The sequence below is a fragment of the Carlito syrichta genome, unplaced genomic scaffold (genome assembly GCF_000164805.1).
Source record: "Carlito syrichta isolate Samal-C Ts95f unplaced genomic scaffold, Tarsius_syrichta-2.0.1 Scaffold314013, whole genome shotgun sequence".
NCBI lineage: Eukaryota > Metazoa > Chordata > Mammalia > Primates > Tarsiidae > Carlito > Carlito syrichta.
In genome coordinates this window covers 599,187-623,988 of record NW_007258109.1, presented here as the reverse complement: position 1 = coordinate 623,988, position 24,802 = coordinate 599,187, and the positions used below count along the sequence as shown (strand labels likewise).

Here is a 24,802-nt window from a genome sequence, read left to right as displayed (position 1 = left end):
GGGGGTTGCTGGGAGAGCGGGTCTCCTTCGGCTGTCCTGCTTGTGGGGGTTGTCATTGACGCGGCGTCACTGCGGAACTGAGGTCGCCGAGTGATGATGCTGTGAAGTCGTCCGCCCGTCCCTGCCACGCCCTAGCGGGTTGCAAGCGGCGGCGGCAGCTTTGGCTGCTGCTCTCAGGCTGCCGCCGCTTTAGGGGCTTCTGCTGCGGGGCGCGCGCGGACGACGGAGGACACCCGCCGCTCCGGTGAGTAACCTCTCCAGCTCGACGCGAGCCTGCCTTGGCTAACGTCCCCGCAGGGCGAGGCGCCTCCCCTCCCTGCGTCCCTCCGGTCCCGGAGGTCACGCGCAGACCCCGGAGCCCGAGTCCCCGCCCGGGCGAGGGAAGTGGGCTGTTTCCCAAGTGTGGGTGCAAGGTGATGGGCGCTGGGCGCTCGCCTGGGGATTCACCCCTACTCTTCACCTCTGAGGACTGGCATCCTCTCGTTAGACTCTTGTCCCCTGCCAGACAGCATCCATCTGGAGCCCTGTCTTGTAGGATGAGGGGCTTTGGTGTCTGGGCATTAAACCTTAAGCCTCAGTCGCCATCTGTGATGTAAGTTGTGGCGGGGGAGGATATTGGTATTTTTCTGCGTCAAATCGAGTTGGGCTTTTCTTGCAATTGTTTTTGAGCCAGACACCACATGTCTTTTAAAAGAAGAACGGTTCACTTTAGTTTGAAGCGTAACTAATGGGTATTTGGCAGATGTCCTTTCTAATACCCGTATATAAACCAAGCACTTAAAAAAAATTCCGAGTCATAATAATGGAAATGAATTCAGTTACTTGTTCGTGCATCTTTTGCTTAGATCTCCTGCTCCTGCGCTGAATAAAAAGTAACTTTTCACTGGAAATTCAGTAAGTTGGAACTCTTTCAGTTTTTGGTTTCGGTAAATTTTTTACCAACCTTCAAATCCTTGCTGTTGAATTAGAAGTCTGAGTTACAGTGATCTCCAAATAGCATGTTCGTGGTGACATGACACTTAAAAGCAAATTGTAAGGATATTTGGTGGTCAGGAAGGCCAGGGATGAAGACACTTATCATTACAGCATTTATTCTGACTTTCTATTTTTAAAATTAAATAATGTCCAACAAGTCTCAGACTTTTATCAAGCATATGCTGTGTGCAGGATAGTGTTTTGTTTTGTTGTCTTACAGACTTGTATCCATGCAATGGAAGAAGTCGGAAAGAACCAACATTTGAGCACTTGCAATCTGCCCAGCATCCTAGTTAGGAGTCTACTTACGTTGGCTCGCTTAATCACTTTTACAAACCTGTTGCACTAATCTGAGGGGCAAATACTTTGCTTATGTAACAAGCAGAGATTTAAATCTAGATCTGCCTTGCTTCAGAGTTACAGATAAGGTAACTCATCCCTCCTTCATAAACTGCAGACATTCAAGGTTGAACAAAGGATTTTCCAGCGTATTTTCTAAGAATGATTTCAACATACCTTGGACACCTAGAGCAAGTCCTGAACTCCTGCTTTAGTATACTTTTGAACAAATTGTTCTACCTACAATTCCCATTTCTCACAGACCCTAAAAGCCTATTCCAAATCCGCCTCAGTTTACTTATGTAAGAAATGACAGGGCTGGACTTTGATCACACAGTTCCTTTCCAGTTCACAGGTTTTGTGAGTCTACAGTTTACAATTGAAAATATGAGCCAAGGAGTGTTGTTCTCCACTGCCAGTTTCTTAATTTTATTTTAGTGCCCAAACTATGTTAAACACCAACAAAAGGAATGAGACAGATGATAATATATTATTTGATGCTTATTTTGAGCTCTGATTACATCACTGGTACCAGTTTTTGAACCTCTTCAGTTATGATCCTGTTTAGTTGGTAAGAAATCAGAGGCATGAAGGTAATAGTCACATTTAAGTTACTTAATAATTAAAGGAACTAAGATGTTCATGGTTTATAGTCATATCTGTTCAGATCTGTGTGTGCTCGATACCCATCTAAATGATTTACCTATATTAACTTGTCCGTACAATAGCACCATGAGGTGTTTTTATAGATAGGAAACTAAAGCAAAGAAAGAATAGTAAACATACCCAAGGTCACTTAGCCACAAAGTGGTAGAAAAGAATGTCAAACCAGGCAAAACCAGAATCTGTAATTTAACGTTTATTGGGTGCCTACTGTGTACCAACCCCACAACTAGGTGCTTTTATAATAATTAAGTCACTTATCTTTACAACTTCCTTATTTAGAGTGGAAGTTTGGCATTTAGAGATTTGCCCAGAGTCACAAGATAAGTAAATGGTGGAGCCAAGATTTGAACTCATACCTGTCTTATTTCAGGGTTCATACTCTATTCTTCACTTCTCAATAATCAAATCCTTTTAAGATACCTTCTGTGGTCCAGACAGTGTGCTAGTGCTAGGGATGTAGTCTTTGCTCTTAAGGAACTCAGTGAATACAGGAATTATGAGAGTATGTTGAGCAGTAGGATAGCAGCGTATAGAGGTACCATGGGAGCTCAGAGAAAGGGTACTGAAATCAGCCTTGAGTGGGAGAGCTTGGACCACTCCTGGAAAAACAAATGGGAATTATTGTGGGCAGAGTAAAGCGGAGGGAGTTAAGGGCAGAATTGTGTCCTCTCAAAATTCTTATGTTGGTGCCCTAACCCCATAACCAAATGTGACTATCAGGAGATAGGGCTTTGGGGTGATTAAGTTAAGAAGAGGCCATTAGGGTGGGCCATAATCCAATCTGACAGCTGTTTTTATAAGAAGACATTTGGACACAGGAGAGACACCGGAGATGTGCACACACAGAGGAAAGACCACGTGAGGATACATCAAGAAGGCTAAGGACAGAGGTCTCCAGAGAAGCTAAACCTAACAACAACTTGATCTTGGACTTCTAGCCTCCAGAATTATGAGAAAAATAAATGTATATTGTGTAAGCCACCCAGTCTGTGGTATTGTTATGGAAACCCTAGCAAACTAACAAATGGGTGTTCTAGGCAAAAGGAATGACATACAAAAAGCCTTGAAGCTGTGGCCAGGTGATAATAGGTTTCATGGGAAGGAGAGAAGTGCTGAGAAACAAAACTGAAGACAAGACCAAGGCCAGAGTAGGAAGACTTTATATGAGATGCCAGGGGGTTTAAATTTTACCTTAGAGAGAGAATGGAGGGAGTTTGTAGCAATGGAAAAATATTAGCATTGCATTTTAGAAAGACTAAGACTCACTGCCTGGCGTGGTGGCTCAAGTTCATGCCTGTAATCCCAGAATTTTGGGAGGCTGAGGTGGGAGGATTGCTTTAGTCCAGGAGTTCAGAACTAGCCTGGGCAACATAGCAAGACCCTGATCTCTACAAAAAATAATGTTAACTTAAAAAAAAGACTTGTGGAGTATAGGTTAAAGGGTTTAAGACTTGAGGTAAGGAGACCAATTAGGTAGCTATTGCCCAGGAAGCTAAACTAAAGATCTTCCCAGAATATTGAAATGTCAAACTCAAACAGAAGCATTGTTAATATAAGGAAGACTATAAAGGGCACAGCTAACCCTTAGGGTGTACCTAAGAAGATTTAGAAAGAATCTGTATATAGCTGTTTGTACCCAGAGACTGACATTTTGCCTTTCCTTATATAGGTCATAAAGCTTTATATAGTTACAGAATAATCAAAAAATAAAAAGTGTTTTTTTAGTAGACACCTTTGTGGTGCTTATACTTTTTAAGCCAAATCTTGCAACCTTATGAAATACTTACTGTTCTCTTCATTTTATACATAAAGATCCTGCAGCACAGAGAGGTTAAGTAACTTGCCCAAGGTCACATAGCTAATAAACAGCAGAGTTAAGATCCAAACTGTCTTCAGAGTCTGTGTTCTTAACCTTACACTCTGCTGTTGTCATATAAGATTTATCAAGATCTTACTTAACTTGTGAAATAAGGGTGAAGGAATACAAAAAATAAATTGGGTATGTTTGCTGTAAGTATATAGCTTATCAGAGGAGATGAGGAAAACTATAATACAGGGTTTTTAAAAAGTATCTTAGAGAAAAGTGGGGAGTGTTGGGAGGCAGTGCTTATTTCAAGTTGGGGCTTTGGGGAAGGCTTGCTGGGAAAAGTGGCATTAGAGCTGGTGTGTGAAGAATGGCTAGAATTTGGATATGTAGAATGGGGAGAGCACATAGAAGGTGGAAGAAATATCAAGAACAGAGTTATAGGCAGGAGAATTCCCTGCGTGTCTAGGAGCTAGTAAATGCAGTCCTTTGTTTTGGTTGAGTTCATTGTGTGGTTGGGGAAGGAAGTTGGAGAAGCCAGTTTCCGGGGAGGGGGCAAACGTCCAGGGAAGGGAACTGTCGGTGAGTGAGGGGCAAGAGAAATTAGGAGAGTTCAAGCCTGAATAATTGAGGAGTATGCCATATGTAATTGTCTTTTAGAAGAGGAGAAAGTTCATCTAGACCCGACTCTCAGTGAACAAGCTGTGTTTTCAGTATCACACATCCCTCTCACAGTTTCCATTTACCTATTACAAGAACCCATGTGTAATGGGATAAACTTTTCTAATTGTTTTTCTGTTTCTAATCTCTCCATTCCTGAAATTTATCCTGCGTCTTGCCTCCAGAGTTATTTCTCTCAAAGGTCATTTTCCATTTAGAAATGTGTTCCCTGAAGGATCAAGTTTAGACTTCTTAATCTGAACCAGTCAAATTTAAATCTCCAAATCCCTTCCTCATAATTCTTCCTACTCCAATTGGTCTGTATACTACCACCTGCCTAGCTTGGTGTTCCTTGCTTTGAGGTCTTTGTATTGCTCTTTTTACTTTCTTCTACCAGATACTCGTATTCTCACCTATCCAAATCTATTTATCCTTAAAGAGCCCCCTTAAATCTCACATCCTATGTGAAGCCAGACCACGTAAGCTAGAAAAGAGCTTTCTCCCCACTGACTACCTCCAGGACAATTCTGATGTAATATTCATTAAATATTTATTTATCTGGTGGTATCTTTCTCAGATTTCTTAGCTCATTAGGTATTAGATCTAATCTAGATCATGGAGATCATTAGCGCTCTCCCTTTTGGGTCTTAGATTTCTTACATCTTTAACCTCCCTTTGGCGAGGCTGTTCAATACTACTGTTTGTCTCTTTTTAGTACATTTGCTTAATCCAAGTGGCATTATTGAAAGCTGTCCAATAAACAGCTGATTGGCCAGTTGTTAATTGAGGTCATTTTATTGAAATGTTCTTATATAGCTGGCTGTTTAATGTGTCATGTTCTGACTTTATTCTTAGCTTTACTGCTTACATGACCTTGGGAATGTCCTGTTTAACTGCCCTGTATTGTGGTTTATTCATGCTAGGAAATGAGCAAACAAGGTCTGCTGGTGGTATAGATGTGGAACGAATTCATTTTGTAAAGATCCTTGAGATCTTTGTAGCTTATCTGTATGTTTGTCAGTGTTTACCAGACTTTGAGTTTTTTTTCTTTAGAAAACTTTTTGACAAGTCACAAAAAAGAAGGAATAGTTAAAATAGGGCCTGATTCGAGAGTGTTATACTATATTGTGTAACAATAGAGTTGATGAATTATGCATGTTAATGGTGAAAATTCACCGACCATTTAATAGTTCATTTCAGCAACAATTATTGATTGAGTTGCTTGAGCTCCTGCTCTTCCCATTCTGATCCGCAAGGAGAAGAGAAGATGACGTCTTCCCTTTCCTCTCCAGAGGACTTCTAGGACATAAATTGTCACATATGTGTACAAAGAAACGAATTAGATGTCCAGCAAAAGAACAAGAGTGGGCAGGGGAGGCTACTTTTCATCAGGTGGACTTCCCCAAGGATGACTTTTAAGCTGAGACCTAAAAGATGAGTAGTTACTATAGAAGAAACAACAGGGAAGAGTATTCCAGGTACATTGAACAACGTTAAGGAGGCTCAGAGATAGCAGAGTGTGATGAGGAAGTGAAAAGAAGTGACAACAGGCTTGTATCTCTGTGGCTGAGTAGAAACAAGGAGTAGAGTCGTGCCGGCGGAGGGAGAAGTAGGCAGGGCCAGTCCAGGCCAGACCTCGTGGACTGTGGTTAGAGGTAAGGATTTTATGCTAGTTATGATATGAGCCTTGAGGTTTTTTTAAGGAGTTGTTTTAAAAACCTGCTTCTTGCTGCCTTATGGAAAATGGAGATGAGCCCTGCCTAAGGCCATGGTTAATCAGGGAGCCCTGTTAAGAGGTTGCTTCATAGTCTAAGAGATGGTGATGTCTTGAACCAGAATGAGATAAGGGATGGGGAAAAGTGAATGGGTCTGAAGTACATATTGGTAGTAGTCTGTGCAGGATTTGTTGATGGTTTGCGTGTGTCACAGTGAGGGAATAGAGGGGTTAATATTGAGTGGGTTGTGGGACATATCAGTGGAGCTCAGTAAGAAATGTGTCTGAAGAGCCAGACTGGGAGCTGTTAACACTTGGTTGGCAGAAAAGAATGAAAAAAAACTAACACAAACACACAGCACCAACAACAAAAAAATATGGTCACAGTTGGGAGCCCTGGAAAACACCAACATTGAAGGTTCACGAGAAGAGAGCTGGTGAACCAGTGAGAAGGAGCTTGTAAGATACAGGCACTGGTAGAGCAAAGGAGAGAAAACTGATGTAGGGAGTGGTCACAGTGTGCAGCAGAGATGACATAAGGTAGCAACTGAGGACTGGGATTAGACTTCAGCTAGGACTGTGAGTGAGCCCCCAGAGAGTGGCTTCCAGGGAAATCAGTGGTGGGGACTGACGGTAGGAATGAGAGATGGGGAGACGAAAGGAGGCGTCTTTGGAGAATATTTGCTTAGGTAAGGACAGAGGGCCGTAGCTAGAGGGGAACCCACAATCGCGGGGAAGGGAGATTTTTAAGATTTTTATCAGTTTTTAATAAAATGGAAGATTTTGAACATGTCTATAAGCCAAGGAAGAAGCTGGTGGAGAATAGCAATTACCAAGGTTTAGAGACGGCAAGAGTAAAGACTGTTGAGTTATATTTCATTACTTTCTAACTGGATAGAAAAACTGAAAGGTATATGATGAAAAGTAAGTTTCTTTCTTCTTCTGTCTTCCAACCACCCCTTTCCTTTTCTAAAAGGATTTCTAATTTTTACTCCCAGCAACAAGTGTGCAAGTGCATGATTGAGATTATGTTTGTCCCTAATTCTCAGAGTCTGGAGTGAGAGCTAGCTTTAGGTCACGTGGGCTTCTCAGTGGGAAGGATGAGCATAAGGGAAATGGAGAACAGATGCTGGAGATAAGTGGGAAAGGACGGGGCTTGGAATTGCTTAGATGAGAAAGGACACTTAGGATGACGGAGGGCATGCCTGTGGCACGAGGCCCAGGGTTGATGACTAGATTTGTGGCAGCCTGGTCCACATGTTCTTGTGAACTTTTCCAGGAGAACTTAATTATGTCTTATATTTAAGATGCAAATCAGCTAAGAAATGGGTTGCTAAAAAACTTAACACTTTTGTAAAGGAAGCACACGTTTGGGGTCCAGGCACCAAAGCCCTGTCCACTGCTGTGCCTGCTGTCATACGCGAGAATGTCTGCTGCTTTCGCTGTAGTCAGACCCGTGTAAGGCAGAACAAAGGGAAGCTTGTTGGCTGGGAAGGCGTGCTCTGGGGGAGAGAGGACACCAGGGAGGGGACTGCACACCAACTGAAATGTCCCTGAGATGCTCCCCCTGTTCCTAAAGCACTAATTGATCAACTTAAAAAAAAAATTCAACCATTCTCATCTTTCTCAGCTAGTACTGGGCCAAATCACTGAATTTGCCTTTGTTCTGTTTTTCGTCACAATATTGGAAGACCATAAATGAGGCTCGTATTAACAATTGTGTTTAAAAGAAACTATCTGATCATTATTCATCTGATATGGGGGTTATTTTAAATGCATTCATAATCAGCTGCAAATGCTCTTAGTGAAGAACATTATAAAACTAAGCAATGAGCCAAAGAAAGCTTCGGTTTTAGCTTTCCTGCAGGACTAACAACCAGTTCTTTTTAGTTACAAGAAAAAATGGGCACTGTGTCATCGCTATGAAAGTGATAAATCACTCTTAACACAATTCTTTTATGCAGAGCTTTTCATGAAGCAGATACAGTGTTTTCTTTAGAATGTTCAATCTTAGCTTTTTAAAGCAACTCATTTAGTTGCTGTTAGACTGAAAATATATTAATAATCAATTTTGAGGCTGGGCACAGTGGCTCACACTTGTAATCCCAGCCCTTTGGGAGACGGAGGTGAGAGGATTGCCTGATCCCAGGGGTCCAAGACCAGCCTGGGCAACTTGGTGAGACCTCATCTCTATAATAAATCAAAAAAATCAGCCAGGCATGGTGGCGCGCACCTGTATTTCAGCAACTTGGAAGACTGAGGCAGAAGGATCACCTGAGCACAGCAGGTGGAGGCTGCGATGGCTATAACCGTGCCACTGCACTCCAGCCTGGGCACTAGAGTGAGATTCTGACTTAGAAGAAAAAAAAAAGATCATCATTATCAATTTTGTTCATTTAATTATTTATGTAATACAATGTATGACCTTTTTCATCATTAAACTTATAGATAGTAGACATGTATTACAAGCCTGCTGTAGGTCAGTTGCTATTGAATTTTGGACATACAAAAATGGATGCCTTCCTTCAAGGGACTCACACGGTAGTGAGGGAGAAATGACCAGTGAGCATCTCATCTTTTCGAATCATCCCAGAAGGGAGTTCAGCAAACACTGATGAGGAGCAAAATCACAGTGAAAAACTTTCCTAAAGCATTTTTTCCATGTTTGTAATCTCTCTATATTTCTCTATAGTGAATAACAGTAAAATTTTCACAAAACAAGGGAGGAGACCTATACTTTTCTTGGGAGACAGTAAAGAAAGGAGAGTATTCATAGACAGCTTAGGAAAAAGAACATCAGGTGAGAAAAGCACAGTGACAGTGCCAGAGGGAGAGAAGAAAGCCAGCTAAATCCTCCGTTCTGGAAGGGTGAAAGGAGACACTGGGAAGCCAGCCAAGGGCAGAAAAACAGGTCCTGGGGTTCAGTCGGGCAGACGCCTTGTCGGTTCTCTGATAACCTGGTTATCTGGTTTCTGAGCCAACAGCAGGTTAGAAAGGGAAGAGGCACACCAGCACAGTGAGTGTCATGGTTGATAGTCTCACAGTGAGGGAGGAAAACAGAATTAGAAGTGGACTCAAAGTCTCAAGAAGTTAGCAATTTGGGACCATTTAGTGTATGGAGAAAGAACTCTAACTGTGGATGGGTGCAGAATTCTTGTTGTGAAGGGATATGAGTGGGTTACCTTTTATGCTGCCATCTTGGTCAGGTCACCCAGAAAGAGCTCTTTAAAAGCTTATAATCCTGGAGGATATCCTCATTGTCATTATATTATAATACAGTAATTGCTATTCATAGAAATGACTCTGAGTCATTAAATTATTTTCAGTCTAATCTAAGGTCATTGTTTCCCTTCTAAGGGAGTTTACTGGACTATTCTCATTATTATGTCTTAACTTTAGGGGGAATACATCTTACCATCAATATTTTTAAAATAAGAAAACTGTGATACTGAGTGCAGTGGCTCATGCACAGACCTTTGAGGGGTCAACACGGGAGAATTGTTGGGGCCAGAAGTTTGAAACCAGCCTGGGTAACATAATAAGCAGAAATACAAAAATTAGTCCTGGGAGAAATGACACACTATATAAACACACTAAAGAATGATATGAAAGTCAGCATGTTCGATCTTAGTACACAGTATAGCTGCCAAGTGGACTCTGTATTTTGGTCTCCATAGAATTGGTATATTTTTCCCTTATAGGAAAATCTGCATGAAAAACCAAGGCAGCAGAAGTTTGTGTGTGTGTGTGTGCGTGTGCGTGTGCGTGTGCGTGTGTGTGCGCGCGCATGCACGCATTGGGAGATGGAGGCCATTTGAGGCATAAGGAACAGTGTACTCAGGATGGAGAGGGTGGACAGAGCAGCAATATTTATTCTCAAAGCAGAGAGGGCTAAGGCTAGGGGAGCTGGTAGCAGTAGCCAGAAACAGAAAAGAGCTCAGCTTAGGCATTAGGCTTGGAGGAAAATGGACAGAACCTGTTGACTATATGGAAAGCAGGGATTGAGGAAAAGGGAGGAGGACTTTTAGATTTTTGGCTCTGGCAATCAGATGAATTGGTGATATTAACGAGTTAATGGAGCAGGAAAAGTCAGATTTCACAGGAGAAGGAAAAATGAGTTCAGTTTAGAATGTAGTAGATTTATGGTACCAGTTATAAATTGATATTGAGATTGCCAATATAAAGTCATGAAATTCCAACATGGGTTGAAGATTGAGACTTGGAGAGTAACTATTGTATAGATGGAAATTAAGACCTTTGAAGTAGATGAGATTTCTGAGGAGAGAAAGGAGAGGGCCCAGTGAGAACCCTAAGGAGCTGAGGGTAGCAGCCATTCAAGGCAAGTGGTCAAAAGAGTTCCCAAGTTTCTCAGCCCTCAGGTGCGGTACCATTCTAGCTCCAAGTCTCTTTGCCTCGTGAGTTGCAGGGAGCCAGTAGCCATGTATCAAAACATTTATCTATTTTTATTTGGCTCCTGAATTTCATTAACAAACCAAAATCATCCATCACTTGTCAACTGTCCCTCAAACAGTAACCTTATCTTCAAAGTTCTGTAGTTGATTTGACAACTGGTTTTGAAAAACAATGAGTCTTATGTCTAACCATACTATAATTAGAAGGTCTTCTGCCTAGTAGAATTACATTACTAAAGTAGTTACATGTCTTAGATATGCAGATAATTCTAGAATAAGTCGAGAATTACATGTGTTTATTTATTTTTATTTATTTATTTATTTATTTATTTTTGAGTTGGAGTCTCACTCAGTCGCCCAGACTGGAGTGCAGTGGCCGCTCCCAGCCACCGCAGCCTCGACCTGCTGGGCTCCGGCGATCCTTCCGCCTCAGCCTTCCAAGTAGCCGGAATTACAGGCATGCGCTACCACGCCCGGGTGATTTTTGATTTATTGTAGAGATGAGGTCTCGCTGCCCAGGCAGGTCATTTTAAAGATGTGGGGTACGGTTTGGGGTTAGGTATACAAAATGGTCATTGTAGGTAAAGTTTGAGCCTCACTTTGGTCCCCACTTCACCTGGTTTGAGATCAGGTACCCTTATTGATGAAGTATGGCATGTCCCCCGCCTCCATCCCCGCTCCCCACAGTTTCCCACTACTGCCAATCCCTTTCTTGTAGTATTGATAATTGTTCAGGGTCCGCTTACGAGTGAGAACATGTGGTTCATAATTTTGTCCTTTATGGCTGCGTGATATTCCATTGTGTATATGTACCACATTATTTTAATCCAGTTTACTTTTGATGGGCAGCACAGTTGGTTCAATGTTTTTGCTATTATGAATATTGCTACGTAGAATTACATGTGTTTATAAATATGTTTCTGATAAATATTTCTCTATCCTGACCCTCACTGACCCCCATTTGAAGTTACCTCTGTTTCTGGTCATATAAGATTGCATGTCCTGGTGCCACTGTTTACTTTGTTGATTCGAATCACGTTGCATGTAGTGTTGCTTTTGGCACCAATCATATGGGAACTTCTGCTTCTGAAGGCTTTAAGTCTATGATTTTTAAGTAATTGAAGGATTTAGAATCCTCCTAAGCCACCAAAAGCAAATTACATTTCATTGTTAGAGAGGACAAAGAGAAAGGAAGCCCTCTTTTTTTAAAAAAAAAAAAAGCTAAAAACTTGTTGGTGTTTTTAAAATTTGTGTTTTCCTTACTGTTTGTGAAAGTACTGTTTCAAAGGGTCTTCTTAGCTATTTGATTTGAGGATAAATCCTGAAGAGCAAATTAAACAGTAATACTCTCAAATCTGCCAGCACTATTGTATCTATTGTTCAGTCTGTTTCTTAATCTTCTGTGAAGTGTCTCTAGGTTTTCAGGTGATTATATCTTTTGTTTTAAACTAGTACCTAAATTTTGTCAGTCATTATTGAAAGAATGCTTTCTGACCTTTTGGGGAAGAATTTATTTGATTCTCTAAGTATAATATGTATTTCAGTACCCACAGAGTCTGTTGTATAAAATGCCTCTGCTTGATATGTATTCATCCATTTTTGGTTAAGAGAACAGGAAATTCACAAATTATCATGCTGTTTACTCTGTATTACTCCTTTTTGAAGACCAATAACTTGTTTTTTTCTGTTGAAAAAAATTAAATATATACTATCTTTGGAGTTTGTTTAATATCCTGGTCTGTATATTCTTGACAGCAGCTGCCCTTGTGAACTATTTTAATCTGTCTATCCCAAAGGTCAACTGTCTAGACCCTTCAAGAACTAACTCTTTAGCTTGAGCCTTCAGTTTCATGTGAAGGTTTCATATGAGGAAGCCAAAACCCTACCTAGTATCTCTGAGCTCCTGCCATCTGCATGGGATCTTGCTCTCTTCCCTCTCCTCAGGACAAAGAGAAAGCAGTTATTCCCCTATTCTTCTGCAGACCAGCTTAGCCTTCTTTTTGATGCTCTAAGGCCTCGCCTTCCACCCTATATTTTCCCAAACAAAGAAGCATCTCTTTCCTAAGAGGAGCTCTGCTGTCAGATGTTATGATAATAAATGTGTGCTTTATTAAGTGTGATGTGGTAGTAATAACCCTTATTTTCTCCATTTATTGAACTTTCAAATATTTAAATAATGCACATTAAATCCAGTCTCCATTATTTGTTAGTTATAAGAAAACCTATTTTGAAAAAGCTTTTGCAAGGTTAGAATTGAATATACTTTAGCATTGTGTAGAAGATAATGCTCACTTAAAAGGACACAAAATTTCAGGTAGAGTTTATGTCAAGTTGTTCCTTCCCTTAAAGAAATAAATCAAGACTATCTTAAAGAATGTGAGACTGAAGTCTACTCATTTGAGGTTTATATTTAATATTATTAAGCTATCTTATTTCCTTTGAATAAACTATCATATGATCATCACTAAATTATTTTTGACTCCCAAATAATAATTTGCTTTATTTTTTTATATTTTTAAGCCAATCATGACCTTTTATAGAAACAGTCTGGAAAAAGTAGATGATGGGGGAGGGGGTAAAGCCAGGGATGTATAAATAGCAGCCAATGTTTCTAAACATTTTGTTTATCTTCTATCTCCTTTGATACTATTGCTTTTGGACATCAAGCAAAAGATAGAATTCCCGTCCAGGAGTATAGTCTGAAAACATGTTGATATTGCTTATTCAGTTAGGCAGTTTCATTAAGCATCTGGGATTTTTGCAGTATTTTATTCTGCAGTCAAAAAATATGATTTACAGTATAGATCAGAGATGAGCAAACTATGGCCTATGGGCCAAAGTCTGGCCAATCCTATGAGCTAAGAAAGGTTTTTATATTTTTAAAGGGTTGGAAAGAGAATACAAAGATAATATGTGACTGAATTATAAGGCTTCAAAGCCTAGAATTCTTAATACCTGACTTCTTACAAAAAAGTTTGCTGATACCTGTTATGGATTCCTAAGTTTTAAAGTAGATAAATAACCTGTTAAGTCCCCTTCATGCAAGTGAGTTCCGTTCCGAGAGTGCATTCATGCATCCAATTTGTTCATAAGTTCAACAAAGTTTGCCTAGGTACCCAATTAACACAGTCGACTATATAGTACTGTACTGTAATAGGTTTATATAACACTTTTCACACAAGTAATACATAAAACACAAACAATAAAGAAAGCATTTTTAATCTCATGGTACCTTGAAAAGTACAGTGGTACGGTACAGTACAACAGCTGGCCTACAGAGGTTGGCATGAAGTGAACAGGCAAGAAGAGTTACTCACTGGAGGAGGGAGAGGAAGTGGAAGATGGTAGAGCTGAAGGATCATCAGCAATAGGAGATGGAGGGCAGGCTGCAATTCCACTTGCTCCTGACGTTGACAGCACAGATTCTGATTCCTTGCTGGATTGAATTCTGTCTATCCTCTTGAAAAAGACAATTCAGGATGTCTGTGTAGTAGCTCTTTTTTTCTCATCGTAGATGACACAGTAGCACAGGATTGCATTCTGAAAGGCTGCTACAACCTTTGTGTACTGCTCTACATTTGATCCTGTGCCTCAAAAACTAACAGTGCCTTCTCAAATAATGCGAATGCATGTTCACATCTTTGAAAGTTCACAATTTGAAGATTCGTATGTAGGAGACTTACTGTATTCTGAATTCTGTGTAATGTAGTCATTCAAGTGATGATGTAGATCAGTAATATATTGACATGAAGCATAGATAAGGAGGGTGTTAGCATGTTAGCATTTTGTCTCCTGGTGAAAGATGGTGAAAAACTATGAGTAGCTTTTTATTCAACCCTTCATATTTATATACTGCCTGAATTTTTTTAAATGAGCGTATTGCTTTACAATGAGAAACAAAAGTACACACATGGATATGTGCATGTTGTATTTTGTTTGTGTGTTTTAAAGGGAAAGATAAAAACTGGATGGAAATTTCCAGTGTAGCTTGTTGCTGATTTTCATCAGATGAGAAAGAGGTTTGTTTAAGAATGTAGCTTATTATGCACCATTTTAAACCCTTGTCATCTTTGAACTTAAACACCTATCTCTTCAAGCACCCAAGAATGTCTACAATGAGGTTTAATTTCACTTGTTTTTACCGTTTCCATCATTGAAATATAATTACATTGCTTTAGAGCACCTAGGTAGTAATATAAAACAACATGGTCTTTTAAGAAATTGGCAGGAACTGTGTCCCCATAGTTTACGTTGCAGAAGTTGCTAGTTCTGCTGCATATGTTGCCTCCAGCAAATGTTTATGTGTCCAGGCACATATTCAGACTTTTAAGTCTTGAAAGAATGTAATAATAATTGTGTGGTAAGTAGACTGCCAAAGAACAGTGGGCTTTTCATATGTTTTTAAAATGTGTCTTTTAATCCCATGCCTGCCTCCAAATTCCCCCCACTTTCCTCTCCACAAAGGCAAGCATTTTAATATGTTTATAAGTATAGTACAGAAAATGTCTGATCTACATATATGGTATTGTGGTCTCATTTTACTTCTTGCTTTTTTCACTTAGCCCTGTATTTCTAGTGCTGTGTTACTCCATTGTGTGTATCCACCACATTGTATGTACTTTTCAGGGAGTAGAACTGCAGGAAACAATCTCATATGTGTCTCTTTATGAGCAAAATCTTTGGCTAGATACACTCAGGGGCAGAACTGCTGGGTCCTAAGGGACATGTCGACTTAGTAACTCAGTAGTTTTTGTTGCTTCTTTTGAATGGCTCCACGGTCTATATTCTACCATGAGCTTTTTATTTGGGGAATTTTTTATATAAGAGTTTCTCTTAGGACTAACACAAGAAAGGATTACCCTAGGTAAGAATAGTTATTAGAACTCCTGAATTATTGCTAGGTGGAAGGCCCAGAAGAGGTTATATAGCCATGCTTTTTATGAGAGCACATGCTTCTTGAGTGCTGGAGCTTTTAGCAGTGTGGAAGGGTAGGAATGGTCTGAATCATATGTCTTCTATGTACAGGTGACCAGGTACCATGAAGTGGTATTGTTTGTCATTTGTAATTCTACTTCCTTATCTATTTAACTTTTTAATTAGATTTAACACATACATAATGCTTACTATGTTCTAAGTATTGTTGCATACATTTTATAAATATTAACTCAAATAATATGCATAACAACCCTGTAAGATAGATACTATTGTCCTCATTTCTATAAATAAGGAAACTGGGGCACAGAAGGATTAAGTTATTCAAGTATAGATTTCCTAGTTTTAATAGTATTAATTAGGGAGTACAGAATTTTCAATGAAAGTTCTTTGAAAATGAATGGTTATATAGTATGTGTTATTTCATAGTCCATTACAAATAAAAAATACTATTTAACTTTTCTGACTTTAATTTTTGAATACCAAAATGTATAGGTCATTGTAAGGCCAAATGGAAAAGGAAAACACATCTACTAACATGTTTAGCATTATAGTAATAAGAATTTGGAAATAAAATCCAAGGGTGGTGATAACCTTCATCAGATGCCATACTTGGTACTCCATTACACTGGATGTGAATTTTCTGGAAGGGTACAATTTAATTATTGAAACACTGTAAAATACGATTGCTTAGCATTTTATTCTAAAACCCAGCTTCCCTTCTTAAAAACTAGGTATTATCAAAGCATAAGTTAACATTTTCCTCAAAATTGATGTTGTATTTTGATAACTCATTGTGGCTTTGACAAAGATATAGATGTGAAATACGAAACAGAGTGACTTCTGACAATGACTCCACTTTCCTCTCTTGAAAAAGTCTATCGTGTCCTTTTGCTTTTGGATTATTTACCTAATTGTTATGAAAGGTAAGTATGAAATGTGCAACCAAGGTTGTATAATGTGCTGCTTTCCTGTAATATTAATCACTGGCTTCCCAGTGGTTCCTTGCCCAGAACACTTTCCTTGGTGTGGTGGCGGGTTTGGTCCCTTAGCAGGATCCAGCTCTTCATAGTTCGAAGACCCCAAGGAATCCGAGACACCCGTTTTCTTCGCATTCTGGTCACTGTTTGTTGAGGAAAATGTAGAGAACCAGCATCCCTTTCCACTTCAATAGTTTGAGTGGATTCCTTTAAAGAATATAAATTCATTATTTTTTGCAAATAACATATTGGCCTAAAATTTTCTTCAAACCTTTTTTAATATTTGGCTGGAATTGAATGCCAAACAGAGGTGACACTTAAAATTACATCTTTAAATCTATAGGACAGAAAGCCCTGTCCTTGCATGGTAGATTAACTTTTTTATAAATCTTTTGAAACATAAGCTCTTCTGCTTAAAACTTGTAACTTCTGAACTTTATGGATAGAGACAAAGTATACTCCAGAGCAGGAATTCAGCTCTGCTGATCACCAACAGATGGTCTTTGTCAACTCAGCCATCAGTATTGCAGCATGTTTGTTTTATATGTGCATAGTTTTGAGGTATTTGATATTACAAATCCCATTTTGTTCCTAAAACCAATGCTAGTGGTGGATTATTGGACACAAAAGTGAAAATAGTGTAAAAAATTAAGTGAGAAAAGTACACATGTTAAATATATCATTGGATAATAAGAATGACTCTGAAGGGCAGTGAAAAAAATGTACCTATCAGTTGACAGTCAGCCAACAGTGAAGAAATCTGTCTGAAATGGCGCTGACAGAAAATCACTGTTGGAGTGAAAGACCTGTTTACTCAAAGGTGAATTCAGGTGAAGGCTAAAAGTTCAGGAACTTCACTGCTGAACATGGTGAATGAGAGTGCTGCTGTGGAAACTTATCCCAAACCACAGCTGGCACGGGGCCCTAGCCTTCTCTGATCTGCAGGTGAAGCTCCAGTGTGGGCTCCTTGGCTGCCAGAGGTTTCCTCCCTTCTGGTAGTGAAGATTGTGATGGGAGGGGTTGCCTGCCTCTGCAGATAGTCATTATAAACAAAAGGCAGTTTTGGAAATGGCCAAAATATTTCAGCTAGGAGAAAACACTGACCCCTTGAACCTAAATCTCACTCATGGTTTTGGACGTCTAAACGAATGGATTTAACAGCCTTTTGGAATCCAGACTGTTTGTAGGTAGGACTACCTCTGTGTATCTCAAGTTCTGAAAACCTACTGAAGTTTAAATCAAATGGCATTAAAAAAGAGGGACAAAAAAATATTTGCTGGTCACAACTCCTATTTCCTTAGCGTGAGCTTTGCAATTGCTGACAGTATGGCTGTGCTGAATGCAGCCAGTGTAGTTTTGGTGCAGGGGACTTGGGTTGTGGTGAAATATGGTCTCCGCCTTTGGGGGGGGGGGTGGTCTGCGCTCAAGCCCCCCCGCCCCGTTTCAGCTTGTAGCACTGAAGCCATGATAGAGTCTTTATGTGGTTTAGTATCTGATTCTTTTTTTTAAGTGAGAAAGCAAGATTTATTAAGAGGACAGAAAAGATCCCACGGTGGGAGGGGAGCAGAGGGGGTTGCCCAGTATCTGATTTTTTAATTACTGTGGGGTTTGTTTGGGGGGTTTGGTACATTTTATCTATTGTGTAGCCAAATACATTAAAGTCAGTGATAATAAGTATTTGTATTTGTCAAAAAGCTATTATTGTATGTAAGAACATGGTAAGTTTCCTTTTTAAATGGCACAGCGTATCTTTTGTCTGGTTAGGCTGCCTCTGCCTGGGAGTGCTGCAGCTTCGTTGGTGATTGGCCCTGTTCCCATGCCTCATGCAGATTGGCAACCAACATGTGTTTTAAATTAATCCCCAAAGTACTGCTTGTAGAATAAAATTTTTGAATTTATTTCCAATGTCAATACTGTATTAAATTATTACCTTTATTGCAGTTCCAGCCTCTGCGCTTCAGTGAGGTAAAGTTTGCCAGAGTTGTTTCAGCCTTCTCAATAAGGCTGTTTTGGCCAGAGCATCCTGTTTTAAGCAAGTAGCAAAATTTTTTTTTTTTTTTTAGGCACAGGGCCTGTATTTAGGCACTCACTGTTGGCAATTTAGTTCCATAGCTGGGCTAAACTATAAGTAATTATCCATGTTGTATTCTGACAGCAATATTTATGTCAATGACATGTTTTGATGGTTCTTTTTAAGTGTCATGCTTATTTTTAAAAGTTACTTTGTTATTTTACTTCATTTTCTTCTTAATGTGCATGATTTACAAAGGCTTGCTGCTTGTTAAGTAATGCATGCTTGATTGGTTGTTTTATAAAGAAAAGCAGTGAATTTGTTCCTGAAAAGATTGAATAAAGATCCAGCAAAGAAAGTAGATGGCTCTGAAAAAGTACTAAGAATACGTGTGTTCACCCTAGAAAAGGCACTGAAAATGTGTTGTTTGTGCTTGCCAGAATTTAGTGTCCACTACATTTAGGACTCTGTGCAAGCTTTCTGTTTATTCATATATCAAGAGACAGAAAGGAAATGATTAATGGCACTAAACTAACATTGCTCGTCAGAAGGCAGGAAGCAAATGTGACTTATGTTGCGAGAAGACACCCTCAAGCACTTGTGAATAGGCCTTGTATTGTGCCCAACATTGGGTCAGGTGCAGTAACAATAATAATAATGATAATAAAATAGTACTTTGGTCATGTAAACGACAATAACTAATACTCGCAAAGCATTTACTGTATTCTAAGACATTATTCTAATATCTTTACATGAATGACTCATGTCATTTCCCTAGTAACCTTCTGAGGTAGATGCTACTATTACCCTCTCATAATTCATTTAATCCCCATAACAACCTCATAAAGTCGATCCTATTATTAGGCTCACTTAACAAGTGAAGAAATGAGGTTTTGTAATTTGTCCAAGGTCATACAACCAGTAAGTGGTGGAGCTGAAATTCAAATTTAGACATTCTAATTTCAGAATCCACATTCTTAACCACTCGGTAGGCTGAATAATGGCCCTCAACAATATCCAGATACTAATCCCCCGGAACCTGTGAACATTGCCTTATGTGCCAAAGGGACTTTGCAGACATGACTAAATTAAGGGTCTTGAGATGGGAGATTATCCTGGATTATCTGGTTGGGCCTTAAGTGTAATCACAGGTGTCCTTATAACAGGGAGCAGAGGGAGATTTGGCAGCAGCAAAAGACAGTGTGACAGTGGAGGCAGAGAGACTTGAAGATGCTGCCCTGCTGGCATTGAAGATGGTGAGGAGACCCTGAGTCCAGGAATACAACTCTAGAAGCTACGGAAGGCAAGGGAACCTCCAGAAGGAGGGAGCACAGCCCCACCTACATCTTGGTTTTTGTCCATTGAAACCTTTTTGTTTTTCTGACCACTAGAACTGTAAGATAATAAACTGGTGTTGGTTAAGCCACAGGTGTGTGGTCATTTGTTGTGGCCACAGTAGAAAACTAATACAGCCCTCGTGCAATGGAGAAAGACCCGAGGGATAGTTAAGACTTTTACTATCAGCAAACCTTCCTCAGAATCCATGAAGAAATGAGCTTTCGTAATAATCTCCCTCAGTAGTCCCAGCTTTATGGCATTGTCACTTCATTACCAGGAGCACAACTTCTTAGTCCTTATCTGTTTCTGTATGAGGGTTGCTCAGAGGCCATCTCTAGACTGCATCTACTCCATACTCAAACATGGCAGTCATTCTGGGTACAAAGTTGATTGTTGAGCCAGAAATTTAAGAAATGTTAGTCAGGAGACATCATCTTTACTTCAGGTCTGAGAGTTGGGGGAAGCTGAGGAAATGAGCATTTGAGTGTCTGCTGTATGTCAGGTACCAAACTAGGAGTTTGAGTTTTGTATTTAGTCCTCATGTCTGACCCTCCTTATAAAAAGTAGTTATTAACACCCCATCTTGACAATAAGGAATGAGACTGTATGGGCTCAAGACCAGAGAAGCAGTAAATAAGATTAAAATTCAGACTTGTCTAATGTCAGGGTACATGATACTGTGGTACACAGTACTGCCACTCCAAACCAATCTTTCTGAGGACCTCAGATCTAATCCAGGGCATATCCCAAGTGTTTATTTAGTTCTCGTAAGTCACCGGGAAGAGCATACCATTGCCAGATCACCCCTGACCTGGTGCACGGTCTGCAGGCTGGGCAGGCTCCTGGATTGCCCTGAAGTCAGCATTCTTCCTGCATGACTCTTAAGATGGACTTAGCTCTGTTGTTCAACTTGGTTTTCTCTATTTTTGTATGCTAAAGTTGAGACCAAACCATTAACAAAACCTCCAAAGCTAATTAAAAAGCAGTTCTCCAGAGCAAAGATCTGAATCTATAGTGGAAACTTACACTTTTTGGTGTTCCTGTGTGATATACATAAATATAAAAAATAAAAATGGTAATGTTAAATATAAGATTACTTGATCTAATTGCAAGTATCTAAATGTAACAGGAAACTCTGTTTAGGAAATCTTTGACTTAAATAGATGATTATTTCATGACTGAATTATTTTACTGCTGTAGACCAGAGGTTGGCAAACTTTCTCTGTACAGTCACGTAGTAAATATTCTGGGCTCTGCAGGCTATGAGGTTTCTAGCTGAGTTACCAAACTCTGCCATTGCAGCATGAAAGCAACAAGTTGGCAATACTTAAGCAAATGAATGTGGCTGTGTTCCGATCAAACTTCACGTGTGGACACTGAAAATTGAATCTCGTAATTTTAATATTATTATTATTCCAGCTATTTAAAAGTGTAAAAATTGTTCTTAGCTTGCAAACTGTACAAAAGCAAGTGGCAGGCCAAATTTGACTGTAGGCCATAGTTTGCTGACCATGTATTAATAACCTGTCATACGCTAGCACATTTATTCGTATATTTGCGTTGCCTTTCTGTTTTGTAAAATATATTGCTAGATTCTTAATCTATAAATCCAGATTTTCAAAGTATTATAATTTTAAAAAACCTTGGTAAGACTATATGTGACAGAAAGACTTACGTAGCAGATGATACTTGGTTGCCTACCAAAGAATCATCATTTCCCCTTTCTTTGTTGGCAGAAGTCCTAGTTTGGATTTTGTTCAGGTACCCAGTGGTTGCATACTTCAGGAAGGGTGCTTTCTTCTTCCTCCCAAGTTCAAGAGGTGAATCTTTATTCACTGGGGGTGGCAACTCTAAACAATAAAGTATGTGGAAAAGAATTCAGTTGCCTGCAATTGATGGATCCCAGAATATAAAAATGAATTTTTGACAACTAGAATTAAAATCAAAGTACCTAAACAGATAAATTTGAGCTTTACTTCATGTTGCTCTGGCTAATATGCATTACTATATTAACAAACATGTTTCAAGAAAATAGTTATATATGTATATAACAGAATCTTAAAATATTTATTAAAATTTTCTAAATTTTTAAAATTTTTTTATTTTTTGAGAAAGCAGGATTTATTGAGAGGACAGAAAAACTCCCACAGTGGGAGGGGACCTAAAGGGGTTGCCCTCTAAATTTAAATATAGAAAAATTTGTGCCAGATGTGGTGACTCACACCTGTAATCCAAGTGCTTTGGGAGGCCAAGGTGGAGGATCACTTAAGACCAGGAGTTCGAGGCTGCAGTGAGCTATGATTACACCACTGCACTCCAGCCTGGTGACAAACTGAGACTCTTTCTAAAAAAAATAAAAAGCAAATACAAAAAAATTAAATTTTTGTTAATCCAACATAAAATTATAAATTTCTTTTGGGGGAAGAACTGCTGTTTATATCCTTTTTTCCTTATAAAATTTTTTTAAAATTTACAAAGTAATAAAAATAGTAAAAAATAGGAGCTGCATGCCAGTAACCACAGAAGTGTTTGAAATTTTGCTAATCTATGGAGATCTGAAAGTCTGAATGTTGAGAAATCCTGTTCTGTACTGACTTGACTCCACTCTTACCATCTAACCTGTTGGCATCTTGCAGCCTGGCTTTATCGCTAACCTCTTGACTAAACTGGTTTCTAGAAAATCACCATTGATTTTATGGTCCCCTGCTCCTTTTTCTAAACCAAATTTCTTCTTTGACATTTTTATGATGTTTAATTCTGTTGCCCATTCTGTACCTGAAATTCTCTTCCCTAGGATTTGCTGAGAATATGTTCTACCTCAGTAACCATTTTTCAGTCTCCTTTACCTTGTTCTTTCTACTTCTTGGGGGTAACTCTTGTAAATCATTGACCGTTTGTAATTCCTGTTAATAGCAGGCACGAGAACGAATTAGCTGTAAGTAGTGGATACAACTTGCTAAGCAGAGACAATTTAGTAGAGACTGTCTTTTGACATAAAGGAAGGCTTATAAGTAGGTGTGAACAGTTTCCCTAACTGATAGCAGTCCCTGTTTTGTTTTGTTTTTTAAGTATGCACATGTATTTAGTTCATTGTATTCCTTTGTATGTACCATTATTAAATCACTTCTTGATGGACATCTGTCTCTGGTTGCATGTGGGTGCGCTCCTCCTCTCCCCAACCAGTACTGTATGGGCATCCTTATTCCTCCATCTTGGCACACTTTGTGAATATATCCATTGTTTAAATTCCTCGTGGTAGAAATGTCGAGTTCTAATGTATGTGCATGTAAAAGTTTGGTAGACATTACCAAATAGTCATTCTGAAAGCTTGTACCAATTTGCACTTTTTATCAACAGGGTATGAGTATCCCTTTCACCACACAATTTTCCAACAATGAATATAATAAAACATAGTGTTTGCTAATCTAGTGAGTGAAAATCTTTTTCTTCATATTTTTATTTTAATTATGAGTGAGAATGAGCATCCGTTATATCAGTAGTTCTCAGCTGGGGCAACTTTGCCCCTCAGGGGACGTTTGGCAATGTCTGGAAACAATTTTGGTTGTTGAAAGTGGAGAAGGTCTTGGGAGGGGATACTGCTGTCATCTAGTGAGTAAAAGGCAGAGATGCTGCTAAACATTCTGCCGTGCACACAACAAAGCATTATTTGGCCCCAAATGTCAGTTGTGCCAGAGTTGGAAAACCCTGTTTTGTATTATTCCATTTTACCTCCTTTGTTGGTTTATTATCTGTAATTCTTGAGTTATTTTATTGGTTGATTTCAGGTTTATATTACGCCTCTTTAACTTATCACCATCTACCTTCAAGCAGTATTTTACTATTCCTTGCCTATCTTTCCCCTTCTGGCCTTTGTGCTACTGTAATACTTTCTACTTCTACATATGCTACAAATCCTACAATATGTTATTATATTACTTTAGACAGTTGATTATCTTAAAAAAAATTAAACAGCTGTATTGAAATATAATAAACATTCATCAAATTACACATTTCAAGTGTATAAGTTAATCATTTTTGAAATACGTATCCATCACAACAGTTAAAATAATGAACATATTCATCAATCCCAAAACTTTTCTCCTACTCTTTAGTAGTTCTTCCCTCAACTCCAGGCAGCCACTATCTACTTTCTGTCACTATAGATAAGTTGACATTTTCTAGAAGTTTATATAAATGAAATCATAAACTATGTGCTCTTTTTTAAATCTGATTTTGTTTTCTTCTAGCATAATTATTTTGAGATTTATCCATACTGTGTGTATCATTAGAAGAGCCTTTTTAATGACAGACATTTCAACTAATTAGGTTACTGTTTATAAAGAGCATGCTGAATTCTAGTCACTTGACGTGTTCTTGTTTTAGGTCATGACTGTTCAAGGTATGATAATCACATGAGAGCACTCATTCCTGCAGATGTCCTTGACTCATTAGAGAAAATCTGTCTAAAAGAAAATATCTGTATGACCAAATTCATTTCTCTACCAAATGGCTTGATGGATTTCCTTTACCCTGAATACCAAAGCTGTCCTCAACCAAAGCAAGAAAGGATCCTGCATGAGTCAATTCCAGAATGCCATTTTTGCATCACCAACAGGTGAAGAAAACCTCATGAATAGCAATCACAGAGACTCGGAGAGCATCACTGGTGAGTCCTGTTGAATAAATATTGAAGTGCTATTGCTTACAGGATAAAATGCACATGGAATTTTTGTAATAGAATTTGGATGTATTTTTAGGTCTCTTATTTAAGAGATCTGTCAAGGATTGAGAGCTCCTTTAGAACTACACTTAAGATTTAAAATGAGCTGGGCTCGGTGGCTCAGCCTGTAATCCCGCGCCTTCAGGAGGCTGAGGTGAGTGGATTGCCTAAGCCTGAGGGTTCGAGACCCACCTGGGCAGCGAGACCTCATCTCTACAATAAATAAAAAAAAAAAAAAATCAGCCGAGCGT

General features: G+C 39.1%; 1 protein-coding gene across 3 annotated transcripts in view; it reads left to right on the top strand.

Annotated features, from left to right (window-relative positions):
- The window catches only part of TRAK2 (trafficking kinesin protein 2), a 62,279-nt gene that overhangs the window by 490 nt on the left and 36,987 nt on the right, over positions 1 to 24,802 (top strand). The window contains exons 1-2 of one of the 3 annotated variants that reach the window (XM_021718921.1): positions 42 to 260; positions 24,215 to 24,497. In XM_021718921.1, coding sequence (XP_021574596.1) covers positions 24,407 to 24,497 — 91 coding nt within the window. In that variant the 5' untranslated portion in view covers positions 42 to 260; positions 24,215 to 24,406. Of the gene's footprint in view, positions 1 to 41; positions 261 to 24,214; positions 24,498 to 24,802 lie in introns of those variants that run through there. The other 2 variants (XM_008070788.1, XM_008070789.1) reach the window with 2 other exon arrangements.